Below are 14,027 nucleotides of genomic sequence, written 5' to 3'. Positions count from 1 at the left end.
CGAAATGAGAAACTGAGCTGCTGAAATTTTCATATTTATATATCATGATCTGTTTTCTTGGAGAAGTACAGTGGAAGATCAAAGAAGGATTATCATGATGGTAAATAGAAGCTTGAGCAATTGAACTTTTATTTAAATTCAGCAACCCCTGGGCCCTGATGCTGATGGAGTCCCTTGCCCAGTTTGCGACCAAACCAGTCCTAGCTAGTTTAGTTGGCTGGCGTGCGCGACTGATTGTCTTTTTTGAACCCAGCCACTGGTCAGGGGACTCTAGTAGGTGGAGGTTGGTAGTTAAGTTCAGGTAGGAGCTTGGGATGGCAAATGTGAAATAATTTCAGGTAGGAGATAATGAATAGCCTTTAATGGATTTTGGTGGTGATTGCATCATCAATTGAACAATTGCCTGATCTGCCTGATCAGATGAGCCAGTATGAATCTCGTGTAACTAACGTCGAAGATCTTCGGCGTACAACTGAAACATTTTTGGCGCATTGGCGTAGTAAGGGTACTTACAAAGATTGTTTGATTTTCAGTTGGCGTAAAGTAATAATTCAAGCTCGGCGTGAATGACTCCATAATCCAAATCCATCGATTTTTAGCTTTCATTTGGCTTAAACACAAAAGGCTACTAGGCAAGGATAGGCAGAAAGCAAACAGATATGTCTACATGGTATTTTCAGTTCTTGACGGAATAAACAATGTGAAAACGGCACAGACAAAATATGTACAGGAATATAAACTAGGAAAATAAAACAAAAGATTACAGGAGCACAGTATAGTAAATAATGACACAATACAAACATATAGGTATATATATAAAATCAATGGGCCAGCAAATGGCAAATACATAGTATATATAGACCGTAAAGGAAACGGTTCACATAAAGAAAATCAAAGAAAAATATCAAAATATTCGGTGACCTAAGCATTTAATAAAATTGAATGAACCTAGGAAAGCTTCCACCAAGATGCTGGGGGGGGGGCAGAGCAAAAAACAGCAGTCTGCACTGAAGAACTGAAGAACTGAAAAAGGCCCATGTGGAAAATCTGTGGCCTTATAAGGGGCATGAAGTGAGGCTAAATCAAGAGTCCGGATTAGGACCAAAACAAACCAATTGCATCTTAAATTTTTGCTTTCGCTCGCATCAATTTGATTTATTAATCATGTTGGCGCATGCGCCTCTTTTCCCATCTTGCACCGTTATTGAAAAATTGAATGTTGGTACAAAAGAAATTTTGTTTGGCGTGAGGCTTGCTGTACGGAAAAATATCTTCTGGAATCCATACTGGCAGATGAGCACAAATGAGCCCATTGCATTGCAATTCCTTTGTTATTTAGAATGAATTGTAATGTTACCATATATGGTGATATATGTTGTAATTCTGGATCTCTTTTCTCTTATCCCTGATCTGATTCTACATTTTTATGGCTTATGTTGGTCTGAAATAGTCCCTTTCGGATCTTGACGCCTTATTGAATTAATTACAAGTCCATTTTTCGCCTCTGGCACATGCCACGATTTCGGGGCCAGAAAAAAATTTTCAGGGGAAGGCTGAAAACTGGCCAGTAGTGACATCATCAAGTCCAGCACAAGAATCCACATAATTATCTACAATTTTGGAGATTGTTTCATGTAGTACACACGCAAACTCCCACAAAATTCAAGATGGCAGCATAGTTGTGTGGAAAAATTGTTGGACCCAATGACGTTGGCCTCGTAATTTATTCAATGATAGGGCGTTGTGACCATACAAATACATCTATCTATCTTTCTATCTATTTAAGATAGTTACAGCAGTTAAGTTAAGTTACAGCAGGCTATTCGCCCATTCTCACAACTATGTTAATGCGATTATGCGCCCCGTCAGCAACCTTGGACTGACCCCGGGGTACTTCAAAATGCACGATGACGAACAAGGGGGTGGGGGTCTGAATGGTTATATGCACACCTTCAACCCCATTGAACTTTTCAATCTTGGTATGATAGACATGTAAAGATCGTGGCAAAACGGTGTATATATAATAGAAGGTTACATTGGGTGATTGCAGAAATGTGAAATGTTTAATAAAAAACAAGATAATGAACTTTCATTGGAATAATGAATTTTTTTGCAATTCTAAAGAGCTCAAGAGCATGCAGGCTGTTGGTTGTAAACTGATTTATTAATTCCCAACAACTGACTTTTTTCATGTGGGGATTAGAGGGGTGTTACCCACTAAGAGAGCTTGGATAATCCCGCTTCCATTTAATGAAAAAAAATCAGAATCATGCACCTAGCTTAAAGGGATAATCAGATTAAAAAATGAAATTTTGCCCATAGACCTGTGTCCCAAGTAAAACCCCAAAATATTTTTCAAAGTGAAACATTGAAGAGGAGATACTGTATGACATTTTATAAATCTTGAAAATTTTACATCTCGTGTACATTTCATCAAACATTCATTGTTTTTGAGTGAAAAATAAAAATTTAAGTTGCAATATCTTGACTTTCGAAAATAATTGAGCTAAAAGATTTTAGGGTGTTAGCTAGAACCATGGAAAGTATCTTATTTGATTTTTTAAGTGATTGTCTCTCTTCAAATTAAGACCACATTTTCATCTCTCTGATCACACAATTACAACTAAATATTTTCCAAATCACGTATAACACTATAGTAAAGCCTCTATCACGGCATCACACAAACCACACAGGTCTGAATATATTACGGAGAGAATATTAACATGACTGATGAAATATTTAGTGAAAATAGCATAATTTGGAATATTTTATTTCCTATTAATTGTTTTCATCATCACAAAGGCGGTTAAACAAGTATATAAAACTGATCTCAGGACAATATCTATAATATTATCAACTTTTGATAATCAGCTTTATTTTTATTTTAAGGAAAATTAAAATTATGCAGTAATAATATCAAACAAGGAAAATATTATCAAGTATGGAGTTTCCTAAAAAACGAAATGGTTCAAAGATCAAATCAAAATGGATTGGTTTAAGGAAAAGAAAAACAAAAATTGCAGGACCACCTAAAATTACTAACTTTAAAATTTCAAATGTTCCAGTTACTAATGATGATAATGGTTACGACTGTGATGTGGAAAATTTTGATGAACATGATGTTGGAACTTATGATGAAGACTTTGTACCTAAAAAACAATGTTATGGTATTAACAAGGAGAAAGAATTAATTTGTTGGGACAAACATAACATTGATTATTGCTTGATTTATGCAATGAAATTTAACACTTTCCCGAGCCATTGCTGCTTTTGTAACGATGAAGTTATCACATCTTTTGTATGGTGTAAATCATGTGGACCATTGTCCTTTTATTGTCATGATTGCGCTTATAAAATTCACAAAAACACCCTCTTTCATTCATTGGTTGAAGTCCAGGTTTGTTTGTTTTCTTCTGGTCTGTCTATAATAGGCACCCTATTGGATTTTAATTGTGGTTGATATTTTTCAAATTCGAAAGTTGGGGCTGGGTTGATGACAAGTTTCATATAGAGGTTTCCCTATGTGAGTGGGATGACTTTTTCCAGATGGAGGTCAGAGAGTTTATTGTTGATTTCAAAGTTGAGGGAGTTAAGGTTGAGGAATATTCTCGAATATTTATTAAAAAGAACAAAAGGTCTGCTCATACTTCTGAAGAAATTTAGAAAGTTAAGTGTTTAGATCTCTTTTGAAAACATTTTTGTCTCAAGTTTAGGCTTGGATATGTCCTCAAGATGTATTTTAAATGATTACAGGTTGATGGATGCAATGTCAAACCATTCAAAGTAAAATCTGTTCTGCAAACTGATCATGTAAAAGCATGTACTTCAGCTTATTCAAGAACATTGACTGTGATTTCAGAAACAGGTGAATTTTATTTAGTTTGGCGTATACTTGTTGCAAAGTAATGACTGCCAGTACATTCTTAAATACACTCTCCTTGGCTCAATCTAGGCTGCAAATAAGCATTGTTAGTCTTCAGTCATGTCCCATTGCAAAAAATGGTGGAATGACTGAAAGTCCTTTTGTGCACGTCAGTTTTTAATGCTTTATTCATATAGGGAGTTTCGGACTGCGTTTAATAAAAATTCATAACAAACAGACTTGTACTTTTTATTTGCAACCCTTGCCCAATTATTACAAATTTGGATTATAGTAAAATCGTTAGTATAATTAGTATAATATTGTAGTTCTTTTTATTTCATATGAGTATCGACAAGCAACTGTTTGAATATTATGGACTTTTTGGTTATTTTTATTCGAATAAAACATATATAGAGAGTATTTTTAATTACTGATATTTACCTTAGGATCAACTCATCAATGTCAAATTTATTTTTGTAAATGCACAGAAGAGTTCAATACTTTGGTACATCTGGATCTATGGCCAGTAACACCGATAAAGCCAAATACAGTTATTTCAATGAATTTGTTACACCTTTTTGTTGCATTACAGTTGGAAGGGAAAATATCTTTTTCGTCTTTTTGTGATGGTTTCTCTTGGAAAAGTGGAGTGGTTGATCATGACCTGGTAAGATACTATATGGGTGAAGAAATTTCTAAAATTTTTGTCCAACTATCTTCTACCAGGGGATTGGGTGGCAGAGCAACATATGTAATGCATGCATTTTGTTCTTATTAGGACTCTAGTACTGTATATATTCTCATTTCATAAGAAACATTATAATACCCAACTTCAAAATTGAGATTTATTGAAAAATATTGATTAGAGATCTATTTTTAAGGTCACTTTTTGTTTTGAACCAATGAAGCAAAAGCTGTCCTTCCCAGGCAAAACAAATTGACATCTTAACTATTTTCAATCTGGCGTTTGTACAAAAACCAGGCAAGCCGTGCAACTTTGATGTAATTTAACTCGTTTCAAATTCTACCATACATATTCCACTCTAGCCCCTGGCTATACCTCATTTGCTTGAACGGAGCAAACACAAAAAAATCTACACAATTCTATAATCCAAAAAAAATGTTACAAGTAAAAACCGTACAGTAAATTCTCTTGATGTTGATCCTGATCTCTACTTTTCCCTTTTTTCTATATCAAGTATTTTGAGAAAAAACAATCAACAATCAGCATTTCAAAAGGCATCTCCACTGTGATAATTTTTAGTCGTTCAGTTAGGAGAGAAATATATTTTGAAAAAAAACTACTTTTTAGAAGAGATACCTGAACCGCATGACCCAAACGGATTCATTAGATCAATTCAGACATTTCCGTCGACAATTAACAAGTCTGAAGACAATATGCCCGAACTATGATGGTTTGGAAAAGTGTGCATCTTGCCCCAAGGTATTAAAAAATTTAAGTCTTTACTTTTTTTAAACATAAACAAGCTACCGTATGTCCATTTTGATCAAGTGATTCCCTATATCTCCCTCAGTAATTTTTGAATTTTTATGTAACTTTGCTTGTCTCGAAAGATTGTGGTGTCAAACAAAACATTGGGGACTGTTTGTAAACTGCTGTAAGATATTTATTTTGCATCGTAGAATATGAAATTACACATATAAATCAAAATATTTTTAAATTGGACAATTTGATTCTTTTAAGGAGAATGGAAGTATTTTCTACTGCTTTGACGCCAACTTTGGACTTGTGTTAAAAAGCTCTGCTTCTAAATCAAAGAGACTCGCTATGCGGTCGGAAAATCTATTTATCCTTGATGAGGAAGTAAAAACCTTTATGGAAAGCTACGATGATACTTTGAAGACAAAGGTACAGGATTTAATTACGTTGTGAACTTTTATTAAAAGATTAAAATATTTTTCAAGTCCGTTAAAGGCTTTTTATTGACAATCAATGTTTTGAAATAATAAACTAACTCCAAATTGCTACACAGTGTTTCATGCTATGCAGTCGTCAGATAATTCGTTTGTGGTTGTTTTTTGCAACCATTCAGACATTCTTCAGCACTGTGTGACTCTATTTTTCTTTTTTACTTAATGTATCAACAAATAGAAAATTTCAAGGTAAATTTTTCATTCAAACGAATATAAACTTGAGCCGAAAGGCGTGTGTTTTCATTCAGTTGTTCTGATTGTTGATAAAATAGACGATTAATAATAACATCTTAAGAAATTGATTTTGTAATGATTTGTAGAATGAAATTTTGGGAATCTGCTCAAAATTTGCGAATTTGTGAAATTCTATTTTAATAAAGTAATTTTTTTCAATTGGCTTAGGATTGCAGCAATTTCCAAGCTGGCAACAATTTACGGTCAAAACGAAAAACGAAGAAACTCAGTGTAACTGGAGTATTTGGTACATTAAGTGGATTAATTTTCACGTGGACTTTTTTTTGCGAATTAGGCTCTTTTTTACCTGATTTTTTTCATTTAGCTGATGATTTTAAATTTTTTCATAGAGGACTAATTTTGGCAAAGATGGCTGAAATTCGCGAAAATCGCAAAAATTAATCCACGTGAAATTTAATCCACTTAAGGTATGTCTTGTCGTCATGAGTTCCCGAAGCTTTTCTTGAATATGCAACACGGTGAAAGGTAATGATTCAGAATTGCAGTAATGCATAAACGAGCAGTTTTTATTCTCAACTTCAAGCGTGCTAGAATCTTAGAACAGTGAATACCTAGGGTACTTTAGTTTTTTGGCCTTGGAACAGTTTTTACGTCGAAACAAAGATGACAGCATTGAGATAAATTTTTTGTTAAAAATCTTAAATTTGTTCTATCTTAGCAATAGAGAACAGCTAGCCGATATCTAGTTTGAAATTAGAAAATGGGTCCAATATAACACGGAAACACTTCTTATAATACATAATCTTCAAGTTTACAATTTGTCAAGCTTTTAAAACCAGAATTTGAGACGGATAGAACTCCAGTGGTTGTGTAACACAAGGAGTGTTGATAAGATTTTTTTATTGTTTTATCATCATCAGAAATAGTAGTTGCATTGTTGTTTTAGATTGGGCTACGCCGTTCTTCTCCTTGATCAGATACTGAACGATACAGAAAAAAAGAGGTTGGATGTGCACATCATATATGATATTGCATGCGTTTTGAAGTCACATTTGCAGGTAGAAAATTAGGAAAACTTTTTTTTCTAATGATCATACCTCATTTAAAATTTCTTTTTTCAAAAGAGTGCAAATAACTCTATATAATAACTCTCTAAGACTTTTTGTTTTATGTAAATCACTGTAACATTTCTTTGTAGATATTGACTTAGATCACCGACCTACCTCTCCCATCTAATTTTAGCCTATTACACGTAAGACTGTATGTTAATATTTTTTACGTTATCTTTAGAAAAAGAATACTTTTACCAAGTATCAAGATTTCAAATTTGGCATCCCTGTTTTTCATTCGTATGGTCACAGAGGAGACTGTCAGGTGATTATTGAATTCTATGATGGTTTTTCTGCTTTCAGAATTTTGAAAATTTTGCGATTTCCGCGAATTTTGAACAGATTCGCGAAAATTTATTCTCGCAAAAACACTTTTCAATAAAGTCTACGCTCGACCATAAATTCTCCAACAGCTTGGAATGTAATTTTGGGATACCTTTTGTGTTGATGGTTTTGAAAAATCTCAGGCTTCAACGCTCTATCTTACAAAAAATAGTGAAAATCACAAATAAAAACAAAAGTCGACAAATTTTCTTTTCTCGCTTCATTTTTTTGAAAGTTAATTTGTTATTTTTAGGTGAAAAATTCAATCAGAAGATTAGATTCTTTTGGCCTTATGGATGGTGAATTGATGGAACGCCCTCTGGTCATATCTTCGATCATTCTCAAAGATTACCAAGGAGATGACTCCAGCTCACCGCACGGATTTACTTAGTGATGCTCTGCTGCATTTTGGCTCAAAGAAAATGGGAAATATCGGTATGATTACTTTGAAAAGTTCTATACTAGTGTTACATAATTATGATATTTTTAAGCTGATTAATCACTTGGTGTCATCTATTAAAGCTTTGTTTATCACTGGTAACGCGAAACATGATTGGATTTTTAAATCTTTACTTAGGCTTTACTTTTATTTTCTTTTAGGAAAATATCTCGTGTTTCTATTTCAAAAAGCAACAAGAACTTTGAATTCTTGCGATTCAGAAATTAAAACGATTTGCTCTAAACTGCCTGGTAAGTTATAATTTTTTGATTTAGAATAACTTATTCTAGTAAGCATGAAGCTTAGCGAATTGAGGTCTGCTTTAATAAGTTCTCGTCAAAATCTATATTAGTTCAATTCTTAAAACAAGCTCTCGCTAAAAGTCATTTCGATACAGTCGGTTGGTTCTAAAATTCTTCTTTAGAAAAACATTGTAAATTTAGAAGAATTTAAAAGAAAACAGTTCAAAAAGGCCAGTCAAATTTTAACACTTTTTCAACACTATTCTAGTTAATTTGAAAATTCTATCATGACTGATTCATGATACCTTTTATAAAATTCCTAAAAGAATTGTTCAAAACATTTAGCTCATGTGGATGAAGAAATTATCAAATCATGGAAAAAAGAGGAGGATAACGCCGTAAGCCAAAATGGAAAACTTATACAGAAAAGTTAGTATTTTGCAACGTCATCTTTTTCTCGTTACTGGAATGACTAAGTAGAAATCTGTCGAACCAATAAGGTATAAGCCCCGAAGGGGCCAGAGTGGAATCTGGTGGTAGGATTTGAAGCCAGTTAAATCCTACCAAATTATTTTTTTGCCGATCCCCCATATTGAATTCCTGTACTGAAAAAACTTGGGTCAACCGCTAAATTATTTTTTTGGCAAAATTTCTTCCTTTAAGGTTGAGTTATGGGGACTTAAATGTATTTAAAAATATTTCGATTTTTGTACGTGCTGGAGTGCTTCAAAAATGAAGAATAACTCTTTTTTATTATTCTTTAGAAAAACTGACCCATTTGATTGACATGACAATTGACATGACAAACGACAAATGTCTGTAAGTAACAACGACTACGGACAACAAGATAATGACTGTACTCTGCTGACGACTTACATTTCTGAATATATATTGAGGTGTTGAGGATTTCTTTTTTTTTTACCGCAGTAGCCATAAATTTATTTGAGACGTACGATACTTGAACACAAAGACTACTGACTCATAAGACAACTAACAACTTGTAAATTTGTTTTCCTGTTCTTTTGACCAACTTTTCACTAGCATTGTGGAGTTAATATAGTTTTGAATGAGTAATTACTGCTTTGTGTATATTTTCAGCTCCTTCTGATTGGAAGCAAGTCTACTACCTTAAACTGAAAGACTTTTACAAAGAATCTGCACTGGTTTTAATGAGCGAAAAAGTATGCGATGCTGCATCGCATCAACGAAAGGCAAACAGGTAAAACTTGCTTAAATAACGAAGAATATGTTTACCCGTTGGTCTTTACCCCGCTGAAAGCTGAAAAAAGAAAATGATTGGAAGGCAAGCCAACGAAATGTGTTGAGCTTTACTCTTTCAGACTTGAATTCAGTTTCAAACTTTAAGGGGATAATCAGATGATTTTCGATATTTGGCCTACAGATTCAAGCAATGGCTCTGAGAGAAACCTCCAAATTTTTTGGCCCAGTTATTTTCCAAAGCTGATATAAGGGGCTAGGACTGTCATCACGAGTATACTGTTTTAGCCTAATCTCAGAGTGAGAGTCCTACTATTTCGGCTATTTTCAAAGCGCAATATCTCAGCTTAGGAAAATGATTGGGTCAAAAAATGGGCCATGGAGTGAGCCTATTGGCCAAATATAAAAAATCATGTGATTATCCCTTTAACATTACATAGATTTCTCGAAATAAAAGAAATTATTTTCCGAGATTTTTCGATCCAATTGAGTGTAATTATGTTGTTATTTCATTCATTAGACTGAAACGAAACTTGACATCGTTTGAAAAGCTTCATAAAGTGAATACGAGATGGAAAACAACAGATCGCGACTTTCGAAGTCAACATATGACATTTTTGCGTGTGAAGTCAAACGAAACAGCATCCACACTATATAGCAGATGTTCTGAAAGAATGATGCTCTTAACATTAAAGAAGCGATATGCAGGTATGTTCGATTCTGAAAACACATTTTCATCAATTTACGCCGGCTACAGATCAGATTAGTAGATTTTACTTGTAGGCCCCACCATGGTTGTGCTACACAGGGAAAACTTTTGAAATTCGGTCACTTATAATGGCCTGGAGATATTCGGTTTCAATTTCAACTAAACACCTAACGTATTTTATCCTGTGCCCCTTTAAAAGTAGATTTATTAATAAATCTAAATATAATAGAATTCCAGAACTTTCAGACAAATTATCGAAATCCAATCTCAAAAAAAAAATTGTAAAAGGTAAACTCTGACTTCAAAGCAGAGAAGGTTAGAAATAATGGCTGCTCAAACGATCTATCAATCAATAAGAGGAAATAATATCAGCAACAAAAAGGACTCAAAATTTCTTAAGATATTCAGAAATATCCTCTACGAAAACTTTTTAGTAAATCCATCTCCCTAAAAAAATCCAAGAATAAAAAATCCAAGTAGAAATTTTTATTCCTTACGCTTCTAATTTTCTCTCACTTCAGATGGTTCGGCGATCGCGACGAGATTGAGCAAACAGATAAATAAAGTATGTAAAGAAATCAAGAACCTGCTTGCCTCATACAATTCAATGAGATTGGAAATGTCACCAAATTTCAAAACTATAGATTACAAAGATGCCCTCAACACAGAGGCTCCATATATAATGAAGTGAACTTTGTATCCAACGTCAATGAGGTTGGTGATATTATATTCCCAAGAAATTTCTTTTTTTTAATGTTTTTGGTTTTATGATGCGAAGGGTGCAGTGACAAAATTAACCGGAAAAAGAAAATTGTTTCACGAAATAGACATCGAGTTTTTATTACCTATGAACTCATGCATTGGAAGAAAGGATATGACTCAATTTTCTGTAAACATGCTAAAGCAAAAGAGAATTGAAAATGTTTATGTGTCTTGTAGAGTGCAACCAACGATTTATTGCGCTCCAAGTAGAAGCGCCAATTAGGGGTAGCTCATTGGGTAATTGAAGTTGTATTAAAGTAATAATTTTTTTTCTACTCTCTTTCTCTCTCTTTCTTAGGTAAGAAGCTCGTCAATCCCTACGAATGTTGTGAAAACATTGGTTCAATTCTATTTGAGAAAACAAAGAGCACAGGAGGAGATCGTTATAGTTCAAGAAGAAATGAAAGCAACGTTGTCCTATTGGAGAGACCAGTTAAATTTTCTTGTTGAATGTGCTTCGCAGCAAACGTCCTTTGGGTTGAAATATTTACTTCAAGAAAGAATATTCATTGTTAACAGCTTGACAAAGGAATTAGAACAATTATTTAATTCTGTTACGAACATTGAGCTTCAGACAGAATATGTTAATCGTAACTTGGATGTTTGTATCGATGAAATGGACGGTATTTACAGTGACAGTGATTGTTCAAGTGAGGACGAAGAAGATTTATGTTCGAGTGGGAGCGACATTGAGGATTCAGATTTTAATGGTTTATACATTTAGGCTTGATATTGCAACTTATGTTCATGTAAAAAGTTGTTTTTAATCCTTAAAAATATGTTATTATCTAGATTTTTTTACATTTGACATTTTTATAGATTCATCAACCAAGGGTATCATCTAGAATTAGTCCGTTAGATTTTAAAGTTTTAGCCTCCTAATTGACAAAAAAATTAGGTTTTCTTTCAAGCTTAGCTTGTAATGTCGGAACTCTGGAACTTAACTACTTTTTATTTCCTTTCGAATAAAAGCCCGCGATGGCGTCAGTGAATACAGGTCAGGGTGTGCGGTATTTTTTATTTCTTTTACTTTTCTTTACTAAAAGGTGGCATTAGTTAAACATGGGAAATTATTATTTTCATATAATTTTGACCTTTTTTTGTGAAAGAAATAATATATTAATTTTGATACAATTATTTCAATAATAATTCATTCATGACAAATATACTTTTTGTTATTTTTGTATTGAAGTCTTAATTTTATAGTCGTGCTGCCAGCTCCCTACCTGCAACGTCTAACCCTTTTTAATTTGCTTTGCTTTCGCCTTCGATGTAATCTTTCGAGATATAATGTCGAGGTTAAAAGCTCAGTGACCAATCCCTTATGCCCAAATTGCGTTACTTTGCTTTCGCCTTCGACGTAATCTTTCGAGATATAATGTCGAGGTTAAAAGCTCAGTGACCAATCCCTTATGCCCAAATTGCGTTACTTTGCTTTCGCCTTCGACGTAATCTTTCGAGATATAATGTCGAGGTTAAAAGCTCAGTGACCAATCCCTTATGCCCAAATTGCGTTACTTTGTTTTTGTCTTTTATGTAATCTATAATGTCGAGGTTGCAGATCATTTTTCCAAAAAGTTTATTTTCAGGGTAATTTTGTACACAGATAGCTGATAAGGAATAGTTACTATTATAGTGTTCTCCAACATGTTCAGTCGAAACTGAAAAACGCCTGTTGGAACATGTGTTTCCTCAAACTTTTTATTATATCGAACTTTTCTCTCGGCGGCCCTGAAGTGATAAATTTTGCCCATTATCTCAAATATCTTATAAACGTATAGTTTTACTTTGATCCTTCAAGAAACCTAATTTAAAAGAAATGTCAGCTTTTCCTGATTTGATCAAAAATGAAATATTGTGTAACTCACGGTTATGAAGATATAGTGGTATAGTACCCAAATAATCAAATCAATGGAACACCTCGCCAGGCATCGAAGAAAAATTCAGAATCTAAAGCGATTCTTTTAAAAATATCAGTCGATAAATTAGCTAGAATGTGTGTGAAAGACAGTTAACAGCAGTTAACGCCAGATTCCTGATTAGAGAATCCTAAAACACAATAAATTTTGACTTGACGGTATGGACTCACGCCAACATTTAGAATTGACTTTCTATAATTTAAAACTAATTAACTTTTCCTGTGTGCCTGTGTGCGTCATTGTATTAGTTACCCTTCTCAAGTAACTTCGTCCCCAGGATTAATATCTTATTTTGAATGATAGAGAATCCTTTGATCCCGGGCCTGGCTGGAAATTTATATCACATAGATCTAAAACGATTCGGGCTTTTTATAAGTTTCACAATAAGAAAGTAAAATAACACCAAGAAGTATTTATATAATAGTTTATATAATAGTGATTCTCTCATCTGACAACTATAAAAGGGCTAAAAGTGTCAAAAAGTATTCAGAAATTTGATGCCAAACGTTTAATCGCATGCAAAATTTGTCATGAACATTTAAAAAACTGATCACTTTCACTCAAGTCTCATAAACAGAGGTTAATAAAACAAATCGTAAGTTAAGTTACAACTACAACTCTCAAAGCGCTTAAAAATCCGTAAATGTCTTTTGTCTTTAAAAAATGGAATTGCGAGTTTTTTTAACAATACTGTTCTGCTCATTTCTTTAACTAACTAATTTCATAAGAACCATCAAAGATTATCCAAATAAAAACGGACAGACCGTACTTGGTTTGAAAGTATAAGGGAATTCCATCGATGAAAGTATGTTACATTCGCCAATCCAAAGAGTTTTAAGATTTTCAACAGCTAGATTTCTCTTATGGAAAGTTTGAAAAATACAAAAGTTGAATTTAAGTCATAAAAACCGGAAAAATGTCTCTATTGCCGATAAGTTTACCTTAGTTTTATAATTAATTTTACGCTAGGAAAAAAACTCTAATGTATAGAAAGAAAAAAAATTTCAACTTTCAGTTTTTTATTTTATGTCTAGTAATGGCTCTTTCCACGGGTTGTTATTCATAATAGCCCAATTAATAAATTTGCCATTAAAGAATATCGTGGCATTTTCCGTTAGCTCAATAATTATTTCTGCGTCAGAAAATTATCGCAACGAAAATTTTAAAAGGAAATAGAAAAGTTTTACGAAGAAGATTACACGCTTTTTTGGAAGAAAGATCTTTTATCAAGTATCTTCTTAACTTTTAAAAAAAAATATAGGTTTAAGAATTCAAACCGAATCTAATAAAAATAAGATTTTCATGAATCAAGG

At 33.3% G+C, this 14,027-nt stretch overlaps 2 protein-coding genes across 2 annotated transcripts; both read left to right on the top strand.

Annotated features, from left to right (window-relative positions):
• The first annotated feature begins 2,891 nt into the window (after positions 1 to 2,891).
• On the top strand, positions 2,892 to 8,115 carry LOC136799544 (uncharacterized). The gene is made up of 11 exons (XM_067056262.1): positions 2,892 to 3,397; positions 3,754 to 3,865; positions 4,309 to 4,529; positions 5,175 to 5,306; positions 5,568 to 5,732; positions 6,200 to 6,278; positions 6,460 to 6,517; positions 6,939 to 7,050; positions 7,283 to 7,366; positions 7,679 to 7,860; positions 8,026 to 8,115. Exons 1-10 carry the CDS (start codon positions 2,942 to 2,944, stop codon positions 7,814 to 7,816), a joined length of 1,557 nt encoding a protein of 518 aa, XP_066912363.1. The 5' UTR covers positions 2,892 to 2,941; the 3' UTR covers positions 7,817 to 7,860; positions 8,026 to 8,115.
• A 335-nt stretch (positions 8,116 to 8,450) lies between these two features.
• Positions 8,451 to 11,866, top strand: LOC136799545 (uncharacterized). The gene is made up of 6 exons (XM_067056263.1): positions 8,451 to 8,535; positions 8,871 to 8,925; positions 9,205 to 9,325; positions 9,845 to 10,032; positions 10,555 to 10,747; positions 11,094 to 11,866. Exons 3-5 carry the CDS (start codon positions 9,276 to 9,278, stop codon positions 10,722 to 10,724), a joined length of 408 nt encoding a protein of 135 aa, XP_066912364.1. The 5' UTR covers positions 8,451 to 8,535; positions 8,871 to 8,925; positions 9,205 to 9,275; the 3' UTR covers positions 10,725 to 10,747; positions 11,094 to 11,866.
• The last annotated feature ends 2,161 nt before the right edge of the window (positions 11,867 to 14,027 follow it).

The sequence above is a fragment of the Clytia hemisphaerica genome, unplaced genomic scaffold, assembly GCF_902728285.1.
Source record: "Clytia hemisphaerica strain Z4C2 unplaced genomic scaffold, Clytia hemisphaerica genome assembly, whole genome shotgun sequence".
Taxonomy (NCBI): domain Eukaryota; kingdom Metazoa; phylum Cnidaria; class Hydrozoa; order Leptothecata; family Clytiidae; genus Clytia; species Clytia hemisphaerica.
This window is presented reverse-complemented; position numbering and strand designations above follow the sequence as displayed.